Raw genomic sequence first — 26,381 nt, 5'->3', positions numbered from 1 at the left:
TTGGCTGGTAATAGTAGTTTGGGTTTGCATCCATGGTCTCTTAGCTTCTGAAGTACCTCTATCCAGGACCTTCTGGCTTTCATGATTTCCATAGAGAAGTCAGTTGTAAGTCTGATCGGTTTACCTTTATAAGTTACTTGACCTTTTTCCTTTGCAGCTCTTAATATTCTTTCTTTAATCTGTATGTTTTGTGTTTTGATTATTCAATGGCGAGGGGATGTTTTTTTTTGATCCAGTTTATTTGGTGTTCTGTATGCTTCTTGAATATTCAAAGGAATATCTTTCTTTATGTTGGGAAAGTTTTCTTCCATAATTTTGTTAAAAATATTTTCTGGGCCTTTGAGTTGTGACTCTTCTCCTTCTTCTATTCCTATTATTTTTAGGTTTGGTCTTTTTATTGTGTCCCATATTTCCTCAATGTTTTGTGATGAGAATTTGTTGGCTTTGCTGTTTTCTTTGATCAGTGCGTTTATTTTCTCTATGGTGTCCTCAGAATCTGAGATTCTTTCTTCTATCTCTTGTATTCTATTGATTATGCTTGTTTCTGTAGTCTCTGCTCATTGACCTAGATTTTCCATATCCAGCCGGTCCTCAGTTTGTGTTTTCTTCCTTCCTTTCATTTCAGTTTTCAGTTCTTGAACTGTTTCCATTACCTGTTTGATTGTTTTTTCTTGGTTTCCCAGGGTATCATTTACGTATTTATTCATTTCTTCAAACTTTTTGTTGTACTTCTCATCCATTTCTTTAAGGGCATTTTTTACATGTTGTTTAAGGGACTCTATTGCTTTCATAAAGTTAATTTTTTCCACTTCTTCTGTGCTAGGGTGTTCAAATCCTTCTGTTATAAGATCATTGGGTCCTGGTGTTTTCATGTTGTTTTTCAGATTGTTGGGTGAATTCTTTCCTTGGCACCTGCCCATCTCCTCCTACCAATGCTATCTAATGGGTCTTCTAAAACAGGATCAGATTTCCCTGCTGGCCAGGGGCCCCACTTACAAAATGCCCCCGTTCCGTTTCCTGGCTCCCGCCACGGGCCAAGATCCCTCTCACCACTCAGAAGGGTCTTCAGGGACAGGACCAGGCTCCCCATTCGCCAAGGACCTTGCCAACAAAAGGCCTACCACTCTGCAGGCCAGCCACCAAAACAAAGAAACTCCTGCTGCCCTCTGCCCCGAGCACCTGACCCAGTGCCCAAACAGGCTAAATTGGGTGATCCCTCGGCCCCACGGAAGGGAGGGAGAAGGAAGGAAGCCCCTGGGTGCAAGCTGGGATGGGCCAGGGAGAGAAAGGTTGCAGCAGAGGAGGAGCAGCCCCAGCAGAGGGGAGCAGCCCCCGCAGACTGACCAGGGAGTTAAGGGGGTCGGGAATGCCCCCGCTCCTTTTCCTGGGTCCCTCCGTGGGTCAAGAACTCTTTCACCACTCGGGAGGGTCTTTAGGGACAGGACCAGGCTCCCCAATAGCCAGGAACCTCGCCAGCAAAAGGCCTACCATTCTGCAGGCCAGCCACCAAAAAACCTACTTGATTTAGTTGTAGTGGGATGATCTGCTCTCAGTGTGGGCTTCACTGTTTCAAGCTTGGACCATCAAAAAATATAAGTTCGCATCTCTGCGCCGCATCTCTGCCGTGTCTGCGCAGTGTCTGCGCCGTGTCTGCCCACACACAAGTTTTTTTTTAATTAATTAAAGATTTCTGCCTCCTCCCCGCCACCGCCTCCCATTTCCCTTTCTCTTCCCCAATCAAGTCCCCCTCCCTCATCAGCCCGAAGAGCAATCAGGGTTCCCTGCCCTGTGGGAAGTCCAAGGACCACCCACCTCCTTCCAGGTCTAGTAAGGTGAGCATCCAAACTGCCTACATTCCCACAAAGCCAGTACATGCAGAAGGAGAGAGAGCACAAGTTTTTTAAGAAGTTAAAAATGTACAGCATCACTTCAGGTACCCCGTCATTTACACCCAGATGTTTCTGGGGTGTGGACTCCAGCTGAATGTGGAAAGTGTTGAAGATAAAGGGATGAGGAGGTAACAAGATGTAGGAAGTGATGTGTACCCTGAGTTATGGTTGATACAACCCCTTATGTCTCTGGAAAAGGCTATCACTGGCCATTCACATTATCTTGTACCAGATGGTCCCTGAGTCTTTGAACAAGCCCTGGTTCTTCCAGGAGCTCAAGCCTGCTATATCTTTTTCAATCTCTCTGTTTGTTTGTTTGTTTGTTTTCTGTTTTTTGAGACAGGGTTTCTCTGGGTAACCTCTTTGGCTGTCCTGGAACTCACTCTGTAAACCAGGTTAGCCTTGAACTCACAGAGATTCACCAGCCTCTGTCTCCCGAGTGCTGGGATTAAAGGCCTGAGTCACCACACCCAGAAATCTGTCAGGTTTTTGTCTGTCTTAAAACTGGCAGCCTTGGGTTGTTCTTTAAGGCTTCGGCCACCTCTGTGAAGTGTTTCTTGAGACAAGATCTCCTGTAGCCCAAACTCATCTCAGACTCACTGTGTAACTAAAGATGACCTTGAACTACTTGTTCTCTTCCAAGTACCGAGGTTATAGGCATGGATCTCCAAACCTGGCAGCTGTTTTGGTCTTTTTCTGTACCTTCAGGAGTAGCTGTTTAGATGAAAGAGAGGCTTAGCTTCTTTTATTGGACTTCTTGTGACTATGCAGGTACTTTTTCCTGCTTCTCCTCCCAGCCCTAGCCTTTCTTTTTTCATGTTCTTTATCCCGTCTGTTAAGATCTGTGTAATGTGGGGCTCCTCTGCCCTAAGTCTTCTATCTTCTCAGAGCACCGTTTCTTCTCCATAACCTCATAGTCCATTGTTTCAACGAGCACATTCCCTTAGGACTGACTCCTAAGTATGGAGTATATCCCAAATGTCTGAAAACAGTTAGGTTGCTATAGCCAAATGCTGGGAAGCTTATAAACACCGAAATTTATCTCTCATTGTTCTAAGGGCTTAAAGTTGAAGACCAAGGTGCTGGCAGACACCTGATGAACTTCCTAATTCATGGATGGTATCTCTTGCTGTGCCTTCATGTGACAGACTGGACAAAGCTGCTTCCTAGAGCCTCCCTTATTAGAGTATTAGTCACCTCCCCCAAAGGCTGGAACTTCTAGTACTCTCGTTTGGAGGGTTAAGCATCAACCTATGAACTTGGGAGAATATAAAACTCCAATCTTTAGCCAGGCAGTGGTGGTGCACACCTTTAATCCCAGCAAAATTAGACAGAAGCAAGCAGATCTCTGAGTTCAAGTCTGGCCTGGTCTGCAGAGGGAGTTCCAGGGCAGCCAGGGCTGCACAGAGAAACCCTGTCTTGGAGGAAGAAATTTCCAATCTGTAGCATCAAACCTGTCTATTCTAAACTCTGGATTCATCTTTTTAAATATTATATTTATCTTATTTTGACTCTAGAGACTAAACCCGGGGAGTCTCCTTCATGCTACCCTACCACTAGACTACACCGCAAGCTTCAGGCTCCTCATTGAAGCCACCTACTAATCATCCTACCTGTCCCAAGTAAACTCACCGAAACTAACATATTTCTCACATTGGCTCAATTGGTTCGTTCTCTATTATTCTTGAGTTTGCAGAATCGCACCCCCACTTCCTCAGCCAATAAGACTAAAATATAATGGTATTCATTTTCCATGGCTACTCGATCCTGGTCATCCTACCATCCTGATGCCTTTTCCTTCTCCCCACAATCTCTATGTGCTTTAGCGACAATGTCCTTTTGGGCATTTTATGGTGGTTGTTATTGTTATAAATCATGGAAATGAAATCTGATTAATGTAGGCCAAAAATGTTTGTTTGAAAGAATATTGGCAGAGTTCAGAGACTTGGAAGGAAAGCTGAAGAGCCGTTGCTTCAGGAAAGGCTGAATCTGGGGTCTCTAGGAAGCAGCACAGATTCTATCATCTTTCAATGCTGTGTCTCTTTATCCAGCTTTCAAATTCTCAGCAAAGAGATCGAGTCCTTCGGGGCCAGGACCAAGGGTAAATGGCGTACATCTGTAACCGCAACAGACCCTTATCATCACTCAGTCGTCCCCGTCCCCCCACATGCTACCACACCTTATCTTCACTTCTCCATTTTCTAGCCTTACAATCTCCTGTTGTCACTTTCAATGCCACCATTTTCAAAATATTTTCTATTTTGTTCAGCTTATCTTTGTGTGTGCTCTTTTGTCTTTGTGGCTCTTGTTGTTTTAAGACAGGGTATCCTGTAGCCTAGGCTGGTGTCAAGCTCACTATGCCACCAGAGATGATCTTTAATTTCCCATCCTTCTGCCTCCACTTCCCAAGTGTGCGGATTGCGGGTGTACACCACCATGCCTGGCTTAGTGTTTAAGGTATCTTTTTCCCTAAGACTTGTTGATAACTTCTTGTGCTCAGTACAACCGCCAAGCTTCCTAGAGGTGACTCCACTTTAAAATTGAGATTCTGTGTTCTTCTAGCTTCAGGTCTTGCTTCCTTTCCTCTCCTTTTAAACCCTAGACCTTCTGCAGTCATTTTAATACTATTGAACTGAGAGGACCAGGGAGTCAGACCAGGGCCATGACAGGTTTCTATTGGCCCCCGCCAGGGACCAGGACTTAGTTTCGGTTCTTGGGAAAGCCGCAACCCAGGAGCAATCAATTCAAGGCGCCCCCCCCCCCCCACAGCCTTGTACAAGCTGAAGAGAACTAGAGATAGCTTTCTCCCACCAGCAGCTGAAAAGCCCCAACCATGAGCAGCCAACCGATCCTATAGCAACCCATGCACTCTTTGTTTAAAGCTACCAATCCATCCCCAGACTAATCTCTCCTCCCTAAAATTTCTCTAACCAGGTTTAGAAAGAGCCTGTGGGCTTCTCTCAGGGTCACCATGTGCCACCCCAACATGTCGGAATTAATAAAGAGCTCTTGTTTATTGCATATGTGGCTGCTGGTCTTTCCTTGGGGGCCTCTCTCAGACCCTGACAGAGCAAGTTGTCCTTTGTTCCAGTCTAATGTTTTTAGTTGTGGCGTTCCCTCTTTCCCAAATCCTTCCCTTCGCTTAGTAATTCAGTTTAGAAGTTAGTTCTAAGTCTCTACTAGGCTCTTTAAAAATATATGTGGGTTTTTTTTATTTTTGTTTTGTGTGTGTGAGTGTGTTCCATGTGAGTGCTCACAGAGGACAGAAGAAAACATCGGATTCTCCAAACCTAGTTAAAGGTTGTTGTGAGCCATCCAACATGGGTGTTAGGACCCAAACTTCAGAACCTCTGGAACAGTAGCAGGTGCTTTTAAAGCACAGAGACATTTCCTCTGCCTTGGATTAAGTGTTCTTCCTCATTGCCCCTTTGGCGTCCCGAACTTGTCTCTAAATGTGGAAATCACAGTTTGCTGCACTCTCCTTGTGTTTCTTTCTGGATTAATTGCTGTCCTTAAGCTTGAGAAACACACTGAATTTGTGTTTGGTTTCAGGAACCTGGGACTGTGTCTGGTGTATTAGCACATATGTTAGAATAAACCAACGTTGAGTGCCTAACATGCAAAACACCAAGTGGCTGAAAATATGTATAAAAGTGGCAGGTCCATCTTTAAGGAGCTGAGGGTTTTGGAGGGAAGCGAGACCAGTGTGTCAGAAACACACACCTAGAACTACAAGATACTTATGTGCACCAAAAACAAGGCCTCCAGACCTGGAGCAGGAGGCTGGCGGAGGAGTAGCCTAGAGAAGCATCAAATGGTTAGGAGGAGTATCTTAAGGTGGGGGTGGGGAGGTGGGGGGGAGTGGGGGGTGGGGAGTATGAGAGAAACACTCCCTGTGCATATGGCAGACTTACTGTGTTGAGAGATGGGATGAAAGTGTTGGTTAAGGAAGAGATCAGGGGGTGCTGGGCAGGTCAGTGGGAGGGAGAGGAGCAATGGGTTAGACAGACAAGAGCAGAGCATATAGGATTTTCTTTTTCTTTAAATGTGTGTCTTTGTCCCTTACATTCTGTCTTCAGAACAGAGTACTTCAGCATTCTAGATTGCTAATCCATCACCAATTCCTCAGCACCTTCAGAATCCAGAACGGAATTGTGGCCCTCAACATGGGAAGTTTCCCTATTAAGGAATTATATCTTCCTGAGATTTCCTAAAGTCCTTAAAGGTATTGTATGCTGGATCCTTTTTCTTTGCTCCCTCTTTTCTTTCTCTTCCCTCCCTCCCTCCCTCCCTCCCTCCCTCCCTCCCTCCCTCCCTCCCTCCCTTCCTCCCTTCCTTCCCCTTCCCTCTTACATGTCTTTCTTTTTTAAAATAATTTTTTATGATTTATTTAACTTTATTTTATGTGCATTGGTGTGAAGGTGTCAGATCCCCTAGAAGTGGATTTACAGATGGTTGTGAGCTGCCATGTGGGGTGCTGGGAATCGAACCCGGAACCTCTGGTGCTCTTAAATGCCTAGCCATCTTTCCAGCCCTTTCTTTTCTTTCTCTGTTAGAGTCTTTCTATGCTGCCTGTGATGACTTCAACCTCCTGAACTCATTCTTCTCATGCCTTCATTCTTCTCCTTCAGTCTTCCGAGTAGCTGGGATGACTATGTCCCACCATGCCCAGATATATCTTTCCATCTTGACCGTAATTTTGTGTTTGTGTGATTCTTCCTCTTCAACCTGGATTGCACACAAACAATGCAAGACACACAACTTCTCATTGATAGTAAATTTTTTTATTTCAATTTCAATACATACTCAAAACTAGACAGACAATTCTAGAAATGCTAAACATGAGAAAAGAATAAAGAACTCATTAGCTCCCTTCCCAAGAATGGAGCTTTCAGGACTTCATTCAGTCCAAGTCACAGCCTGGACAATTTTTTTTTAAAGGATTTCTGTTTAGACAAGCAAACTGGACGGAAACCCTAAGGGGAAAAATAAAACCTACCAATATGGATTTGGAATATTTTTCCAAACTTTGGTTTTTGCAGGACCTGGGTTTACCAGTCTCGTCAACATTCCACTTAATTTTCAAGGGCCCTATTGGTTACCTCCTTGATTTCTTACTGCTCAAAGCAGCAACCACTAGCCTTCCAGTTTGGTGCTTCATATGCCATCCTAGAAAATTCCTTCTTCTTCTTCTTCTTCTTCTTCTTCTTCTTCTTCTTCTTCTTCTTCTTCTTCTTCTTCTTCTTCTTCTTCTCCTTCTCCTTCTCCTTCTCCTTCTCCTTCTCCTTCTCCTTCTCCTTCTCCTTCTCCTTCTCCTTCTCCTTCTCCTTCTTCTTCTTCTTCTTCTTCTTCTTCTTCTTCTGTTCTTCTTCTTTTTGGTTTTTTGAGACAGGGTTTCTCTGTGGTTTTGGAGCCTGTCCTGGAACTAGCTCTTGTAGACCAGGCTGGCCTCAAACTCAGAGATCCACCTGCCTCTGCCTCCCGAGTGCTGAGATTAAAGGCGTGTGCCATTACTGCCTGACTTTACAAGATTCTTCTTAAGTCCCACATTCTTTAGAAGACCTCCTTCCCAAGCCCCATTATCCTCTCCTTTCTCTAAAGGACAGGTCCCCTCAGCTTGTATCTCATGTCTCTAATAGTCTGTATTAAGAAACACAGCAGGAACTGGAGAGCTCAGCAATGAAGAGTGCTTGCTGCCCTTGCACTGCACCTGAATTTTGTTCCCAGCACTCATGTCAAGTGGCTCACAAATGCCTTTAACTCTGGCTCCAGGGGGATCCAACACCTACACTCATGTGCCCTACCCTTCATAAATAATTAAAACCTAAAGAAATCTTTTTTAAGGTATAGCAGCTCCACCCTACACACATACACACACACACATATACACACACGCATTTGCCAGTTTCTCAGCCCTTAGCTGTAGATAAGGATGGCTATGCGTTGAAAGAAGGAAACGGAAAGTTGGAAGCTCTGCAGATTTCCTTCATCTACATATGATTTCAATTCATTTAGAATCCTTATGGAGGTTAAATCTTGCTACTGTCACCAGATTAGAATGTCACCTTTAAATCATTATGTTAATAATTTAACTTTATAGGTGAAATTGAGACTTCTATGAGATGAAGTTGCTAATGTATTAGCGTGTATTTTTCTTTTCTTGTTTCAGATTTAATAATTATTTCCTTTCCTCTCCCCTCATTAGTTAAATAAATTTAATTTCTCAAGGGCAAGGCTCATCATGCTTATTCAGCTCCCATATCTACAAAACCATTTATTAGTCTTCTTGTTTCCCATGCAGGATCAAGATAGGGTCTGGTTACACAGTGCGTGCTAAGAAAAGAATAATTTTATTGACTTGAATCCTCGTAGAACGTGAATCATTTAAAGAAGCTGAGACCTCAGTGACTTCTTGCTGCAAGTTGGTCCAGTTCTCAGTGAACAGCCATGGGCTCAAAGAAATATACCAAGTACGTAATCTTGTTTACTCATCTAAGCCATAAACACCAATCTCCACTAATTTTGTCACTCAAAGCTCTCTAGATGGCGTGAGTCACAGAGCAGGACCTTGACTAAATGTGTTTGACTTGACCGTCTGTTCGCAGAAAAACGAAACAAAACAAAACAGAGTTGGATCTGTGTTTCATGCGGCAACAAAAGACTTTTGCCAAAAAGAAAGCACCAGGCTGTTCAGGATGGGAACTGCTGCACTATTGAAGAGCGTTTAGGGTAGTTCAAGACTGGAGCTGAGAGTCTGTGCTGTTTTGTAAACACACACACACACAATCATTTTGAAAATTTGCTACACTAAAAATGATGCAGTAGTATTGTTGTGTAATTACAGAATGAGAATACATCAAAACAGCACAAGCTTTAAGAAGTTTAGTCAAAATAAACTTATTTGTATCTTTCCGTTAGACTTGGGAATATTTTTAAACCCTTTTGCCTGAACTTGGAGGACTAGGGATGTAACTCGGGTGGTGGAGCCTTGTTTAGCAAGTGCAAGTCCCTAGGTTCAGTCACCAGTATGGGAAGAGAAGAGTCAAGGACTCCAAAATAATTTCTTAGGTATTGCAACTTTCTCCTTTCCCTCAAAAGGAACTGGTATCTAGTAGAAGATGGAAAAATAAAGGAAATAATAGTACATCAAACTGTTTGCCATTGGTGACTGGTTTTGCTACCCTAGTTCTAGGAAAAGAAATTTTTAGATGTGGTTAGGAAGATGATTAGACCATTAATCCAAGCAAGCCAGTAAGAATCAGAAATGGAGTTGTGACATTCCCTAGCTATATTCTTTTTTTCATGACTGGCCAATTGGCCTTTCCTGGCAAAGTCAGGGCCATTTCAATATGGAGGGCAAGTAGGTAGGTATTCAAAATTGCTGTAGGAGGTCTTTAAGGTAGGGTAGTCTAGTTGTCTGCAGGAGTTTCCTTGGGCATTTTTCTAAAGCAACTTCTCTGAGTGATTCAAAACTCCTATTAAAAGAAAGTTAGCTTACTGGATGCCAGCCTATCTTGGAGAAGACCGTATTTGCTTAACCCTTTAACCTTAAGTTTTTCCTCAGCGTGCAAGCTAGCTATGAGTTCTATTCAGTTCATGAGCTCTCAAGCTCCCAAACTTAAACAGAGGGAGACTGGAGACATACACAGAGTTTGGATTCTTGAGTCAGCAATGCAACTGGATATTCTATTTTTTTTTCTAGGTTTCAAAAAAACAGGGCATTAAAGCCTATGGCAAATGTCTCTATTAAATTTGAGAAAAAATTAAGTCCAGATGATGATGAGGTAAGAAAAACAGGGTTAGTAGTATATGTCCTATGCCATTTTCCTTGGGATTGCTTACAAGGGGCTTTATAAACTTCCCATGAAAAGCAAAGAGAAGCAAACATTTATATCCAGAGTGAGGTTAGTTTATTTTATTTTACGAAAAAGAAACAGAGAAGTTAAGGGGGACAACAAGGACATATTAGCAACACATCAGGAGACAAAACCTAAAAATTAGTAACTTAGGACATATTAAATACTAATTCACATAGACATCAAGCCATTTTTATAATCGGTTAACGCACAGTACATATACATTTTTTGATTGATTTTTTTAAGTTAATATATAAAGTATTTGTTTGCTTGTTTTGTAGTACCAAAGACTAAAGCCAGCCCCTCATGTGTACCAGCCACTCACTCCACATAGAGCTATCTCCATACCCACATTTTAACTACAGGGGTCTCACAAAGTTGCCCAGGGTAGCCTTGAACTCAAGATCCTTCTGCTCTGGAGTAACCAAGACCACGAGCCTATGCCACTAAGCCTAGCAAAGTAATAAATTTCAGTATGGCACTGGATGTGTCTTATGTATGTCAGTATAATTGATTTCTATTTGTCCCCTTCCTGCCACTTCCCTTTCCGTGTTCTCTCTCTTCCTCTTGCTGACCCATTTCTTCCGCCTGAAACAGTACCCTCTTCTGTGTTCATGTCACCTATATTCCACAAGTAGTGTCCTAGTTAGCTTTACTGTCAACTCGACACAGCCCAGAGTCACCCAGAAGGGAGTCTCAGCCGAGGACTCGCCCAGGTCAAACTGGCCCGGAGACAGGTCTGCAAGGGGTTCTCTTGATTGTTAATTGATGTAGAAAGGCCTAGTCCGCTGTGGGCAGCACCATTCCCTGGGTAGACAGTCTGGGCTAGAAAGCTAACTAAGCATAAGCCTGGGAGTGAGCCAGCAATCCTTTCATGGTTTCTGCTACAGGTCATTTCTCTTAACAGCGGACTGCGCCTGGGAAGTATAAGCCCAATAAATCCTTTCCTCTCCTGAGTTGCTTTTTATCAGTGTGTTTTTATTGCAGCAACAGAAAGGGAACTAGATCACCCACCACCTTGAGACCTCTTCCTCCCACTGATGGTTTCTTCCTCCACCCTCCAACACATTTAAATCTAGTTTTTGCATATGAAAGAAAAACAAGTGCATTTATCCTTCTGAGTATGGCTTGTTTTACTTAACATAACGGGCTCCCATCCCTTTTCCTGAAACTGCCATAATTTCATTCTTCTTTAAAGTCTATTATGTATGTAGACCACAAAGTCTTTATCTATTCATCTATTGGATATCTGGCTTGGTTTTCACCCCTTAGTGATTGTGAATGGCACAGCAGTAAGCATGGCTGTGCATAGCTCTCTGTGGTCTGTTGATTTGGGGTAGTATAGCTGCAGTCTCCTTGTTTTTAATTCTTTTGAGAAACTTCCACATGAACTTCCGTGGTGGTTGCACGGTTTACACTCCCTCAAGCAGTGCAGACGGGTTTCAAGGTCACAGCTTATAGCAAAATTCCATTGGATGTCTTGGTTGCTTTCCCAAGATTATCATATTCAAGTGAATTTTTGAAGCCAACTTTTATTTCGCCAGTGATAATGTAAGTCAACTTGACAAAATTAAAAACATATTCCAATTGCTAGGTTTAGTCAACTGCTACAGGCTGATTTGGAGCAGAGGTGCCATTTCTCAGAAAAGTCCAGAAGTTAAAATGTTTTCCTCACAGACTTTTCCCCATAAAATTAATTAAAAAAAAAACTTTAAGGGGGAAAAAAGGTCTTCATATCACACAATATACTTGTTTTCCTTAACTTTCGTTTTGAACAAGTAGACGTTAGTTTTCCAAAAGCTAAAAACAAAACGATTAGCTCTTTGGGTTTTGTCCCATATGTCTCCTCGCCCTTTCTGAGAGAAGGGGCTGGGCTCCTTCAGTCCTCATCTAACCCAAGGGCCACAGCAACTGGCAGCTTCCTCCTGCAGTACCATGCACTCCTCCCGCCTATGGCTCTACCCCATTCTTACTGTCTCCTTCTTCTCCATCTGCTTCCAGCTTCATTCGCTTTTCAGCGCATGCCTCCCTTTCCCAGAACCCCACCTTAACTCTTTGGGGGCATGGCCTCTTCTGAAAGATGATGCAAACCTCGGGTTATGCTTGCCTGCTTGTATTCTGATTTTTAAGTGTGCTACGAAGGCAATTCATGGTCTCCGTCTCCTGTGTTCTTCTTCTTTCCATTCCTACTTAGACAACCCACAGCTAAGCACATGCGGAGGAGCCCTTACTTTATCAGACAGGGCACTCTCACGGTCCGAATAGCAACACTTCTACCAATACAATGATGTTTCGTACTACACAGAGAAGTGACATCAAAATTTAGCTATTTTTCAACAACTTTAAAAGAATTATATTTTGCAGAGATATTCAGAAATGCAAAATGCTCTCTCTTTCCCCTTCTATGGGGAGTCAGTTCCCAGCTCAGTTGGCAGAGTTGCCCCTGGAGGCCCTTGGAGTCGGCACTGCTTAGGTTGCTGTCCTTTGTAGCTGGTTTTCTCCTTAAAGGTTAGCCTCCGGGTCAGCATCAGTTGAGGGGAAAGGTGTGATTCCACGTGTCTGCTACTCTACAGCCTATGTGGCATTGTGCATGTGTAGGCATGTGCTCATGTGTAGGGTACATGTACGTGTGTGTGTATGTGTGTGTGTACATGTGTGTGAGGGGGTCTATGGGGGCTGAGGGTACATGTGTGTGCGTGTGTGTGTGTACTTGTGTGTGAGGGTCTATGGGAGTCAATAGTTCATGTGTGTATATGCGCATATGAAGACAAGAAGTCACCCTCAGGTTTTGCTCCCTGGGACCCCCTCACCTTATTTTTTGAGACCGAGTCTTTCACCCGTTTCCGGCTTTGCTGCTCAGGCTAAGCTGACCAGCCAAGTAGTGCCAGGGCTCTCCCTGTATTTGCCTCCTCAGAGCTGGGATTCCAATCATGTGTCACGACGCATGACTTTTTATGAGGTTGCTGTGGATCTCTTGCTCACGTGGCAAGCACTTTTCGTGACGGAGTTAGCTTCCAACGGCAGGTCCACATTACCGTCTACAAACTTCTTCCTAAATCTCAGGATTTCAAGAATCTTGCTCTCCTGGCTGTAGACCTTGTTACAAAACCCCCAGAATACAACACAGGCAAAAGGGTCTCCTCATTTAGGGTCTGGAAAAAGACCCTCCCAGTGAGAACGAGATGAGGTCATGCTGTTTAGTGAGTGTGACTCGGGCACAGGCAGAGCGCTCAGTGGGAAAGTGTTCACAATGCATGTGTGAAGGACCTGAGGCTGAATCCCCAGGTCAGGGCTGGTAGACTGCTTGCCTGGCATAGGCAAAGCCCTCGGTTACCCCAGTACTGGATAGAATAGGCATGATGGCAGACGCCTGGAATACACACTTAAGAGGTGGAGGCAGGAGGATCAAGAAGTTAGCTTGGGATGCATGAATCCTAGTCTTAATAAAAAAAGAAAGATTTTTTTTTTAATGTGGCAGTGTGGGCTCATAACTCCAGTATTTGTGGGGAAGGGCCAGAGACAAGATTCCTGGGACTTGCTTGCCAGTCCGTCTAGCTGATATAGTAAGCTCAGGGTTCAGAAACACTGTCTCAGAATATAAGGTGGGGAGAAAGACAACTGATGTCTGGCCTCTACCAGCACACACACACATACACACACGCACATACAAACACACACACGTGCACAGAGAGAGAGGGACAGAGAGGAGAGGTGTGGCTTGAGATAACTAATTCTGTTTCTTGTCTACAGATATATGATACAACTGGGCAATCAAAATTTGTCCTTAAGAACCTCAGATACTACACAGTCCATCCAAATATGGTAGGTGGCAAAGCATCCCCGCAAGACCTCTGAGGGTGAATTTCAGCAACGGGTCCAGAACTCCAACTACAGAGTAACCCTAATATCTCCAAGTATCCCCCTGGTTTCCAGGATGGGGAATCAGGAGCGGTTTTGGGGATGCATGGTGGGAGGAGAGACTCAGGGAGGAAGTGGTCCCTGCTCATTTTATTCTTCAGTAGAGAAAATTCCATCAGGGAAAATATGTGTAACCCATGCTTCCTCCCTCCCCTCCGCTCTAGTCTTCCTATTCAGAGAAAAGCAAGCTACGTGGTGCTGGTGCGCACACCAGCAGTGACTCACTGTGCTTTGTGACTGTCTTTGCCTTCTAACCCCTCTACAGCTTGTTAATAATGCCCGTGCCTGGAGACAGATGTTGGTGGAAATAAGAGAAGAGCTGAGCTGAGCTGAGCTTCCGGGGTGCCCCTCCACCTCAGAGACAGGTGGAGAAAGGCCAAGCAGGCTGAGCCACAAACAACTTCTATTTGTGCCACTAAGGCTAGATGCTATCTTTTTTGTGTGTGTGTGACTTTAATCATCTTGTTCTGTTACTATGGAAACCCTTCCGGTGCATTTCCCCAGGCTCCTAGTTTATTTGCAGTTTTAAGGGGAGGCTGTGACAGAGAGCTTCTAAAAGTTTGAAATCAACAAAGTTAAAGGCAGGTTGGTTCAGGCCCTGCTCAGCCTCTCAGCCTACCCTGCAGAGTGAGGGAAAATTGGCCAACTGATGCCTTAGTCCTCCCTTGATCTAATCCCTTTGTCTGTCTGGAAACCTTTCTCTCTACTCAGGCCAAATACTATGAGCCTTTGAAGCCCACTAAGCTGCAAAGATTCCTGGCTCAAAGGAAGAAAATCAACAGTTTCATGGTAAACGTGACTGAGTACGATCAGGATATGACCTTACTGCTCATGACCAACAACCCACCTCCCTGCTCTGTCAGCCAGCAGGAACAGGAAGGAGCTCCAAAATACTTTCCCCCGGAGTTTCAGTTCAAGGTAATGGTGCCCAAGAAAGTCTCCTGGCAGCCTCTGTATGGACCAGAGGGAGGCAGGGATGAGAGGAAACATGGAGAAAGCCAATTTAACCTAGAGAAGGGTTACCAAGATGCTACTACCTACCTCCTTCTTGTGCCTGGCCATACATTCCCTGAAATCAGAATAGCTGTGAGTCTACATGGGCTACATAGCAAAACCCTGCTGTCTCAAAACAAAACAACACACTGAACATATGCTGAACATATTCAGTAAAATAAAAGCTAGAGCAAGACTATGGCGTGATCATAGGACAAATTCTATCTTGAAGAACCTTGGAATCCAATAGGCCAAAAAACGATATACATAAATTACAGCAATTCTACTGTACCAGGATATGTGAATAATCTAAGAATACTTAAGATATAGAAATTATGTAGACTGGAGAAGAATCTCCATGTTGGGGAGAAGGGAGTAATTGTGGAAGTGACTCACTACAAAAGAATAGGAGACTGTTCCAATAGGGACTTGGGCAGGCTTGGAGACATATGAAAGGGAGGCACTTTCATGGGGGTCTGAAAGAGAAAGTGGCAGGAGACAAAAGGGTGTAATCAAGTTTGTGTATTAGAAAGAGCATTTGCAGGCTGAAGGAAGGTGCATTAGTTACAGAAGAGACAAAAGTCAGAAAGATTACTTCTGATGCTGCCTTAATAGTCGATATGAGCAGCACTGAGAATTTGAACTAAATTCAAAATAGCAGAGGAAGTGAAGACAATTCATTTAAGAGTATTTGGGATTCAGGAGCTAAGGAAAATGGTGACAGCCTGGAAAGCAGCCCCAGCCTAACAGGAAGAAATTAAATAAGTAAAAGTACAAACGAAAGAAGCTAACAGAGATGCAAGTCTGGGAACGGGAGAGCCCAAAGAGACCTATTCTTATAGCAAAATGTGAGCCGGGAGTAAGGACTTCTGTCACCACTACATGGGTGGCAGTGAGCGATGCCAAAACGCAGTGGTGTATACTGAAAAAGAACTCATGAGTTCATTGTCTGCGGTCCCTCGGGTCTCAGACTTTCTGCCCTTTGACGGTGACTTCAGTGTTTATTGTGGTAGTGGGTGTAATGTGTTTCTGAGCAAGGGACAAAGGTGGGCCAGGGTTGCTCTCTTTAACACAGAGAAGGGAACAAAACAGACATGTGACCTGAGTGTGCAATGAGCTTTCTTTCCAAAGCTGCACTCCCCCCCCCCCGCCCCGTGAGACCCCGCCTGAGGTCAGGGGCAGGCCTGGTCGTGCTGACCAACAAGCAGTACTAGGGGAATTGTATCAGTGGACAGTGTCAAGACTCTGCCTCGGAAGACTGGAGAGCATGCTGTCTCTAGTGGCTCTGTTCCTGCTGTACGTCCCTCCCCAGCTTTTTGAGACCTAGGGTTACACGCAAGAAAAGCAGTCTTTACTATGTCCAGGCACAGTGTAGCTTCCATTACGCAAGCAGATGAACGCTCCCATCAACCGTTGTTGCTCTCAGCCCCTTCTAAGTGCCTCTGGCCCCAGCACTGTCTTCTATGAGAATGCCCAAGGAGCTTGGTTTTGCACAATATGACTCTCTCTACCCCTAGTATGGACCAGGTATGGATAAAAGAGCCACAGAAACAAAATTCCTAGGCTGGTAACTTATCTGAGGTGCAGACTGTTGCCTCCAAACCCAAACAAACCCAAATTAAACCAATCAACGTACTAACCACCAAATCCCCGAGTTAATCAGAGATTTTCATTTCTAAGCACCTGTATTAGGAGATGAACTGATTAAGGCAATGGGAATGGAACTCGAAAGGGCACACAGGGTGATGCCGTAAATCAAACCAAGGGGAGGAGGGTAGTGAAAGGGCCAGAGATGTGTGTGTTTGAAGTTATGGTGAAGGAAAAAAGATCGATATAATTATATAGATTGTATCCCTTGTATCTATCTCTACATACGTATAAATGTAGATTACACAAGGGCTATAGAAGTTTCAGAGTTTGAGAAGGGGAAGGGAAGAGGAGGAGGAAGAGACAGACAGGAAGACAGAAGGGACATATTAATATGTCATAGTTAAGATAACCGGTAACTCTCCACTAATGCCATCTTGGATCCTAAACAACTTTCAGTTCCTGCTTATTTTATTTGCATTTAAATCTTAGAAATGAAATGAAGAAAGCCTTTACTTTTGAGAGGCGAAGGAGTGGCATGTGGAGGTCAGAGGACAGCCTGGCAGGCAGGGTAGGCTCTCTCTTTCATCTTGTAAATTGTGAGGATGGAAATGAAACCCTTAGGCTTGGCGATAAGCCCCTTTATCTACCTTTACCAATGAGCCGTCTCACCGCCCTTTTCTTTTCCTTTTCTTTTGCTCTGAGGTCCAATTCTACTAAAGTTCTGCTGTTTTTAACGGCAAGGTCATTAACGGTGTCTTAGTTTCTAGGTTCTGCTGTCTCCTTAAGTCACCTGTTAACTTACAGAGAATCTTGTTGTCTTCCAAGTGGACCAGCTTCAAGAGAAGGCATTCAGAACGAAAAAGCAATAGTTCAGTGGCAACTCCAACTATTTTTTAAAAAGATTTTAAAATGATGAAAGAGTTCAGTATGTCAATTGGTAACTCCGTCTCTTCTACTATGTGCCAGACCCCATGAAGGCTAAGAGTCCCAGGGTAAATAAGCCACCAGGGGCTTTGCTTTGCAGAAGTATAAGTCTAATGGCTTATCTATGCAGACCACAGGCAAAGAAGCAACCACACAGATGGCAACAGAATGGGACAGGTGCTGTGGAGATCAGGGAAAGGGGATGCCATGTGAGGGGAGCTCTACACTGTGATTCAGGGAGGTTCTCAGCAGAGCTCGGGACTATTCATCAGATACTTAGGGCTGGGGAAATCTCATGTGATTGCTGCTCCCGGCAAGCGGGGCTCCTTTTTACATAGCCTCGCATTAGGAAAACATTGATTTTTCTCTAGTGAGCTAAATCAGGAGAATAAGGCAATTCAAACGGAGTCAGGTGAAGAATGGTTCAAGTTACTGACGATGCTTCTCTTGGGAGAAACAGAGCCTGGGAGGAACATGGTGGACGTCCTCGCGATTTTTGAGTATGCTATGCAAGAGGCACTGGATTCCTTCTGTTTGCACTGTTTCGGAGAAAGCTACAGGAGATGGTTATTGGTTGACTGAAGAGGAAGCTTATTTCTAACATCATTGTCACGATGATTAGCGTGTGTGTTACATGAGGAGGAGGCAGAACAGGCATGCTTATATTAGATCATATGTGGGAATCAGAAGCCAACTCTGTGGATTTAGCTCTGGGGTTGGAACTCAGGTCTCCAGGCTTGTACAGCAAGTGCCTTTACCTGCTGAGGTGTGGGACAACGGGATCACTTGGCAGGAAGATTATGGATGGGATACGAGTGCCAGACAGTCCCACTGGATGACTTTTAAGAATCTGAAAGTTTTTGATTATGTGACCTTTAGGAATGGTAAAATTATTACCTCATAAGACCTTCCATTCTATGGCCTTTGCACAGGAGAGAAAAGAATGTAGTAGATAAGGCAGCCATCTCTAAGGAAGGAAGGTAGTGGTTCATGGGCCTGTTTCCCAATTTACTCCTAAATATTTGGTCTCCCACGCAATTCACAGATGGGGTCTAGGTGTGCTGTGTCAGAAACACAGACAGGCACATCTGTGTCCTTACCCAATGTCAGAATTCATTGAATAGCAATAAACTCACAGGCGACTTTGCTTTCTTTGGTTGGCTGCAATTTGCCAAGCGGTCCTGATTTCCCTCGATAGCTGGCTGCCGGCAAACACAGATCATTTCATTACAATCTTAACTATGAAAAAAAACCCTCTCAGTTTGGTACACATTACACGTCACACAGTGAATCTGTCTATCCCTTTATCCAGCTACAGATATGAAGGTTTCAGAATAGCTCGAGAAGGGTCATAGGGGCTGCAGAGACTTTACTGGAGGCAGAGGCAGGGTTATTGCCGATGCAAATGAATTACCACAGGTGGTTAGATCAGATTAGCAATCCACGTGGAGAAGAACCCAGCTGGAAAGCTCCCGGAAGCACAGAGCTAAGTGGCAGTGTTGCAGGGTCCAGCTGAGCTGCGGAGGCACAGGGCCATGAACGTGGGGTCTGGATGGATGGATGAAGGAATGGGTGGATGGGAAAAAAAAATCAAGTTAGCTTTGCCAAGAGGTGGAGACTAAGCTGAGCCGGAGCCTCAGGGGCAGCCATGAGTTCTCCACTTGCCAGTCCTTTGGCACACGCACTGGTCACATGGTCACATGGCCAGTCTCTGGGGCTGCCGCCAGCACAGTATTAGGTGACTTCTAGGTGACTTCCTCTTTATGGAGTTCAGGAGCGAGCCACTGGTTTGGTGTGTCCAGTATGGTCTCGGGTTTTTCTGATATGGCTTTACCTATCAGTTTAGGAGTAAGTTACTTGCCTGTGTGCCTCGGGGTTGGTGCTGAATGGGAGATGCTTCCTATGTGTGCTACGAAATACGGAATCCTCCTTCTCTGCATCTGCCCTCAAAATGAAGCCAAATGCAGCTGAGGAACGGCACCGCTACTGTTTCACACAACATGCGGTTACTTAGACCAAGACACAGTGCGACTGCATAAACTCTTTCCCCAAACCCAGGGAGCTTCCTCGGCCATTCACTTTCGGGAGCCCATAACTAAGGAGTTCAGCAGATTGCTCATAAAACCGACCAAACTTTAGGAACGTTACCTAACAACGGATCTCCAGTGTCTCCACTCCTCTCATTGTGGTTTCTGAGTTCCCACCTGTCCTTCTGCTAGGCTGGGCACACCATTTTACCGTAGGCCATTGTGATCTAGTCTAGGAAGCCAGCTCAGATGGTCAACTTCCAAGGATTCAGCTTCCTTCCTCCTTTACTCTTTTCTCTCCCCCCCCCAGGAAACTCACTGTCAGCTCAAACCCACCAAGGACTTCTGCCTCCCCACGATGCCTCAGAAAAAGAAGTTAAGACCAGATCTGAAGCCAATCTTCTCTGTGAAACAGACAGGCGACCCCACCTTCAAGGGACAGCAGTGGTTTAGGTGAAATTCCAGCTCTTGTTGTGTTTGTTTTCTTCTTCTCTTTCCCTTGGTTGTATTGCTGTGTCACTTAGCAAACACAAATGGAAGCCCAAGGAGATTGAGGATGAGGTCGACTGGAAGAGGATGCAGTGGGGCTTCCTCGTGTAATTTTGGTTGTAAAAAAGATGTCAAAGCACGTAAGACAAGTCTTCATGTTCTGTGAGTTAAGTGTTGTCTTCAGCAGCAGGGCCGACCATCAGGTAGCGGAGATGCAGTAGGACCAAGACACATAGGAACTCACAGCGACTGTGGCAACTGGTACAAGACCTGACCAGGTTAAGACAGAAAGTTCTCAGCACTGAGAAGTGAACATGGTATCCTACCCTTAACCAAAACACTATCTGCAGTAACTACACACTGGCAAAGAGAACACTGGTTTTCTCCAATGGAGTCTCCATATGCCACATTTCAGGACAGGCCCTGTGCCCAGGAGTAGTTGGCCAACACAATACGACAATCCCAATGCTATTTTTTTTTGTGGACTTTTGATCTAATTGTTCTTTGTTTTAGCATTTCATTAGCCTTTTGCTTATTTGTTTTGATTTTCATTTTTGTGGGTTTTTTTGTGTTTCTTATTTTCTTTTCATTTTTAAATTCTTTTTTTGGAGAGAGAGAACAAGAAGTTGTATGAGGAGGATCTGGGAGGAATTGGGAAATGGAAAATCATGATCAAAATTTGTATGGAAAACATTTTTTTCACTACAAATGAATAAAAAAAGCAGGGTTGTGGTACTGCACACCTTTAATCCCAGCACTCCAGAGGTAAAGGCAGGCAGATCTCTGTGAGTTTGAGGCCAGTGTGATCAACAGAGCGAGTTCCAGGTCAGCCAGGGATACACAGGAAACCCTGTCTTAAAAACCCCAAAAACAAAAACCAAAAACAAAAACGCAAAAAAAAGGCTACAATATGACCTATGACATCACTTATATGTTAATGAAAGAAACACAGCTAAGCAAAACTAAAGTTTTCCACTGACGGTAATTTCAAAACTGAAGGAAAATGTATAAATGTATTCTAAGGTCTCCATTTGGAGGAGACAGCAAAATCAAAGTGTAAGTTAAGAACGAGAGGAACAAATGCTATGAGGACACAGCAAAAGGAGGTTTTTGAAGGCTGGGAGCTGGCTCAGGAAAGTGCTCACTGCACTCGTTTGGGGACTAACTTTGGTGCAAACCCATCACACTGGGAGGTGGAGACAGGAGGATCTCTGGAGCTTCCTGGCCAGACAGTCTAGCAAACTCCAGGTTCAATGAGAGCCCCTGTCTCAAAAACTAAAGGAGAGATTGAGGAAGACACCCAACACATGTCTCTGGCTTCCACACTTGCATGCACACATATGCACACGTATGCACAGATGTATGCACATACATTAACATTCTTTAAAAACAGTCATAAGAAGCATTTATTTGAAACTATTCATAGGAAGAGATTTTAACTAACATTGAAAAGACAGGGGATTCTGGAATTGGCTGAAAGGTTATAGTGTGACCAGTATCCTAATCCCGACATTTTTTTTTTAAACCAACCACACCAACCCTCTGGTCATTGTCCTTTCTTGCATGCGATCTCTGAGGATGTAGCTAGCTTGACTTTTAGGTGACTGTCCATTAGCCTACAGCCCTGGGTCAACCAAGTGCACTTTTGTTGGTTAAGGTTTTCCACTGACAATGATTTCAAGACTGAAGGAAAGTATTCCAAAATGTATGCTTTGAGGAGACAGAAGAAAATGTATCCTGATCTCATCTTTGCTCCAACCTCCCAAGTAGAGGAGAAGAAAGACGGTAAGTTCTCCTCCCTCAGCACTGTGCTCTACTAGACTGTGAGCTCTCCTCCCTCAGCACTGTGATCTACTAGACTGTGAGCTCTCCTCCCTCCTCACTGTGCTCTGCTAGACTGTGAGCTCTCCTCCCTCCTCACTGTGCTCTATTAGACTGTGAGCTCTCCTCCCTCCTCACTGTGCTCTACTAGACTGTGAGCTCTCCTCCCTCCTCACTGTGATCTACTAGACTGTGAGCTCTCCTCCCTCAGCACTGTGCTCTACTAGACTGTGAGCTCTCCTCCCTCCTCTCTGTGCTCTACTAGACTGTGAGCTCTCCTCCCTCAGCACTGTGCTCTACTAGACTGTGAGCTCTCCTCCCTCAGCACTGTGCTCTACTAGACTGTGAGCTCTCCTCCCTCAGCACTGTGCTCTACTAGACTGTGAGCTCTCCTCCCTCCTCACTGTGCTCTACTAGACTGTGAGCTCTCCTCCCTCCTCACTGTGATCTACTAGACTGTGAGCTCTCCTCCCTCAGCACTGTGCTCTTCTAGACTGTGAGCTCTCCTCCCTCCTCACTGTGCTCTACTAGACCAATATGTGGGTTGGAGAGAGAATCTGCTGGGCTGAGAGAGTTGCTTGAGCAGGCATCTTTTGTGATGGGTCCAAACATGACTTTTCCTTGTAGAAGAAAGCACTCGGGAGGCAGAGGCAGGCAGATCTCTGTGAGTTCGAGACCAGCCTGGTCTACAAGAGCTAGTTCCAGGACAGGCTCCAAAACCACAGAGAAACCCTGTCTAGAAAAAAACCAAAAAAAAAAAAAAAAAAAGATACTCAAATTTTGAGAAGGTTCAGAAGTTATAGGGTTTCCTGAACTATATCATCTACCACTTTCATAGTTTTTGTCATAATGATGCATGCCTTTAATCCTAGCACTTGGGAGGCAGAGGCAGGCAGATCTCTGTGAGTTTGAGGTCAGCCTGGTCTACAGAGAGAGTTACAGAACAGGCTCCATAGCTACTGAGAAACTCTGTCTCAGAAAAACAAACAAATAAAAAACAAAAAGAAAACAAACAAACAAAAAACCAACAAAACAAACAAAAAAACCTCTTAAACTAAATACTATAATCGCTGACAACATGGTTTTGAAATTTAGGTACATATAGCTTAAAATGTTAATCTGTGTACAACCTAAAGCCTCCAAGATGTGTATAGATCATACTTTCTGGAAAATTGCTTTAAAGGGCCAAAGGCTAAGTAGGTGTGTCACAAGGATGACACAGTTGCTCATGCCTCTAATCCCAGTACCCAAGATACAGGTAGGCAGATTTCATGAGTTTGAGTCAGCCTGGTCTACATAGGGAGTTCCAGCACAGCCTGAGCTACATAGTGAGACCCTGTCTTAAAAACAGCAAAAAGTATGTGACTCTCAGAGGCTCACAAAGTCTCTTTGAGAAAGGGGCGAGAATAAGGTGGAAGTGGGTTGGGGCAAGGATTATAGAAGAAAATATAGTAAGAATGCTCATATATTGTCTCTCATTTAATAACACCCATTGGGGGCCTCTGTGCTAGACTCTTATTAAACTCCAAAGGTAAAGACAGTCTAGACTAAGAAGGGCCTTGTATATTATATACATATGGGCTTGGATTTTCTCCATTATGTAGTTGTTGCGCCTCACCGAAAAGTTTCAGAGTGTCAAGTACACAACTGTATGCTAGACATGCAACTGATGAGCCTTTAGGCTTCACCAGCCATAGCGTTAGCATAAGACAATCATTTCTTAAGGGTTGTATTTTACTATCTTTTCATTGGCTCCTTTAATCTTCTCTGTTCCTCCAAAACTAATTTGCCACCTCTTTCGTTCTATCCCTACTAGGCTTCTCCTTGGTTCCCCATATACAACCAAAACCAGTCTATGGTGAGGGGAAAGAAAAATGGATCAATGTCCAAAAGAGTTGAAGAAGCAGAGTGGTCCATCTTGCTTAAAAGAGCCCAGCCTCAGTTTCTTCACTCTTCTACATGCCTTCGCATTTACCTGTCCTTGGGAATAGCCAGGTTTCATGACCCTGTCCTTACCTAACTCCCAGCTATGGTCCAAGGGAGAAGAGGATCTCGATAGCCGGGTTTTCTTGTCAGACTTACTTTGGACCGCCATCCCCCATTAGTAATAAGACACAGAGACTTATTATTAATTATGAAAGCTTGGCCTTAGCTTGGGCATGTTCCCAACTAGCTCTTATAACTTAACCCACTTCTATTAGCCTGTATTCGGCCACATGGCTCATTACCTCTCTTCCATACTCTGCGTCTCACTGCTTTCATCTCTAGCATGCTTCGGATTCTTCCCAAGTTCCTCTCTCTTTCCAGAAGTCCTGCCTATCCTCTCCTGCCTAGCTATTGGTTGTTTGGCTCTTTATGAAACCAATCAGAAGGTGCCTTGGCAGAGACACAGCTTCACAGTGTACAAAAAGATTATCCCACAACAGGGCTCTCTTTCTCCAAGGCCTGTTTATTTTCAGTCTTAGTATATAGAAAAGGAAACTTCTATTTCTTTCATGAGAAAGCCCACCTGATGAGTATGGATTAGATTTAACAAACAGAAGGCAGCTATAATCATTAGCATAGTACTTAAAGATTTATTTATTTTATTTTACATATGAGTGTTTTGTCTATATGCCATATACCACACGTGTGTTTGGTGCCCACAGAGATCAGAAGAGAGTGCCTCAGATCCCCAGGAGCTAGAGTTACTGATAGTTGTGAACTACCATGTGGGTGCTGGGAACTGAATCCGGATTAGGCACGTTATTCAGCTTAGTCTGTATATGGCGGGGATTTTTTTTTTCCTTTTTGGTTTTCTGAAACAAGGTTTATCTGTGTAGCCCTGGCTGTCCTGGGACTTGCCAACCATGACTAGCATGAAATTTTTCTTTAAGATTTGTAATTCAACCTAGATAAGACTTTCTCTAATTTTGCCAGAGCCCTGTCCTTAACAGGATGAGCTAGATACATGCATAAAGTAGTATGTCAGTCTGCGGCCTCTAGTGACAGTAAGGAGTGGTTATTTAGTTTACTTTTGTACCTGAACGGCCAGTTTATGGCGCATTTCTTCAACAATAACCTATCAGCCAGGGTGTTTTAGTAGCGGCTTCATTTCCAAGCTAACATCTCCTCTGTCCTCCAAATGATGTCCCACGACATTTGTGTGTGTGTGTGTGTGTGTGTGAGAGAGAGAGAGAGAGAGAGAGAGAGAGAGAGAGAGAGAGAGAGACAGACAGAGACAGAGAGACAGAGAGAGAGAGAGAGATTTCGAGATCGATCTGGGTAGAAGCTGTGAAGGCTGGTTAGGAGGTTGCCCAAGAAGCAAACCGCGCCCTGAATCGCTGACAGCACTTAAGATCGCATCAATAGACAACGCCCTAAGAACCAGTGAAGCAGGAAAGGCCATATAGAAATGTGACGCCATCCATGTCAAAGGTAGGAAAGTGTGTTATTCATACTCCGAGTCGAGGACGAATATGAGAAAATGTTTTGGGAAAGCACTGAGGTAGGCGATGAGTTTGTCCCTTAAATTACTCTAGTGTTAATGAGTACGGCTGCAGACTGAATCACTTGGAAAGGGCGAGAGCTACGAAGACTACACTGGCAGTGGGTTCTGGTGAAGAAGGAATCCAGAATCATATAAAAGGTCAGGAATGACAGTCCCCAAATCTACCTTCTCGGTAAGAGTTAAGACCCACTTTCTGGTCCCTCCAAACGGATCACTTCTCGCCTTCCTTTTAAGTATCCTTCTAGTGCTTTCAGAGATGCCCATTCAACGTGTCCTGTGCTTTGTCGTAGTCTCGAAGAAGTCAAAGGGTGAGCCACCAACTTCGCAAGTCCTTTGGGAACCACTGACATTTTCAAAGCTCCTGGAAGAGAAGCCCACCAGATGTGCGCCAGGGGATAGCGTCTTTCGCTATGGAAGAGCCCAGCAGTGGGTTATCAAAAATGCCGTTGTCATTTAGGGGTTATCAAAAGTGCCGCTGTCGTTAAGTGAAGACGAATCCTTCAAGTCCCCTTCCTGGCTCTCCAAGAACTGAGAAGGCCTAGAGATGTCACCAACCAAATAAAGTTCCACACTTGCTGCCTCAGACCAGGGTGGCACAGCTTGGCAAATGGGGCGGGGCAAACCTCGGGGCAGCGCCTGGCCACGCCCCCGTGCGGCAGTGGGCGGAGCGGAGGGCGTGCCTGCGTCCCTAGGGGGCGAGGGCGGCCACAACCGCCCGAGGGGGGCGGGCCTTGGCCCCGAGTGACGGCCCGCCGGCCCAACCGGTGTGAGACCACGGGGCCGGCCTTCCTGCAGCGTCTTCCGCTCAACGGCTGAGGCGCCTGGAAAGGTTGCGGTGGGTCTGGGCGCTGGGAAGCCGTCCAAGATGATTAAAAAATTCGACAAGAAGGACGAGGAGTCTGGTACGCGCAGCGCTCCGCACGCCCACCCTCAAGCGCAGGGGTCCCCTTTCCCTCGCCCGCAGCCACCTGCTCCGGGGACTGGCCGCAGTGGCGGGGTCTGCCCGAAGCCCCTCCCCCGGCGCCGGGGCCTTCCCTCGGGCCGCGCGCTCCCGGCCCCGGGTGTCGCCTTGAGCGCTTGGCGGCTCCGCCCCGGCGCGTCCCCGCCCCCCGCACCCGCCCCCCGGCCGAGCCCCTCTAAGCCGGCCCTCCGCGGGGCCCTGTCGGGGGGCGAGGAAGTGCGCGCGCATGTCTCGGTGGCCTGGGGTTGCTGGTGGGGTTAGGCCCCCAGGGCGAGCACCCCTTGTTTTTGGGGCTGGGGTCGACCGGGCCAGGGTTGCGTGTTTATGGACTCTGAAGGGCCTTGATTCTCCTGTTCCCAGGGGTTAAGACTGCCCGGTGGGACACAGCTCATTGAATGCGCAGGCATCTAGAAGTGACTTGCG

General features: G+C 45.1%; 2 protein-coding genes across 2 annotated transcripts in view; both read left to right on the top strand.

Annotated features, from left to right (window-relative positions):
* The first annotated feature begins 8,432 nt into the window (after nucleotides 1-8,432).
* Tsga13 (testis specific 13) lies at nucleotides 8,433-25,454 on the top strand. Its single transcript, XM_075953609.1, has 7 exons — nucleotides 8,433-8,437; nucleotides 9,592-9,673; nucleotides 13,496-13,567; nucleotides 14,375-14,581; nucleotides 19,508-19,650; nucleotides 21,344-21,471; nucleotides 25,288-25,454. Exons 1-7 carry the CDS (start codon nucleotides 8,433-8,435, stop codon nucleotides 25,452-25,454), a joined length of 804 nt encoding a protein of 267 aa, XP_075809724.1.
* A 260-nt stretch (nucleotides 25,455-25,714) lies between these two features.
* The window catches only part of Copg2 (coat protein complex I subunit gamma 2), a 129,003-nt gene continuing 128,336 nt past the window's right edge, over nucleotides 25,715-26,381 (top strand). The window contains exon 1 of the mRNA XM_075953501.1: nucleotides 25,715-25,899. Within this exon, the coding sequence (XP_075809616.1) occupies nucleotides 25,863-25,899 (37 nt within the window). The 5' untranslated portion in view covers nucleotides 25,715-25,862. The remainder of the gene's footprint in view (nucleotides 25,900-26,381) is intronic.

This window comes from Microtus pennsylvanicus, chromosome 19 (assembly GCF_037038515.1).
Source record: "Microtus pennsylvanicus isolate mMicPen1 chromosome 19, mMicPen1.hap1, whole genome shotgun sequence".
In the NCBI taxonomy this organism is placed as follows: domain Eukaryota; kingdom Metazoa; phylum Chordata; class Mammalia; order Rodentia; family Cricetidae; genus Microtus; species Microtus pennsylvanicus.
Note: the sequence above shows the minus strand (reverse complement) of the source record. Positions and strands in the feature narration are given on the sequence as shown.

Excerpts from the sequence above, each read along its gene's own strand:
- Tsga13 (XM_075953609.1), top strand. Across the intron at positions 9,674-13,495 it reads TAAGTCCAGATGATGATGAG|ATATATGATACAACTGGGCA; the intron begins GTAAGAAAAACA and ends TCTTGTCTACAG. Across the intron at positions 21,472-25,287 it reads AGTAGAGGAGAAGAAAGACG|TCTCGAAGAAGTCAAAGGGT; the intron begins GTAAGTTCTCCT and ends GCTTTGTCGTAG.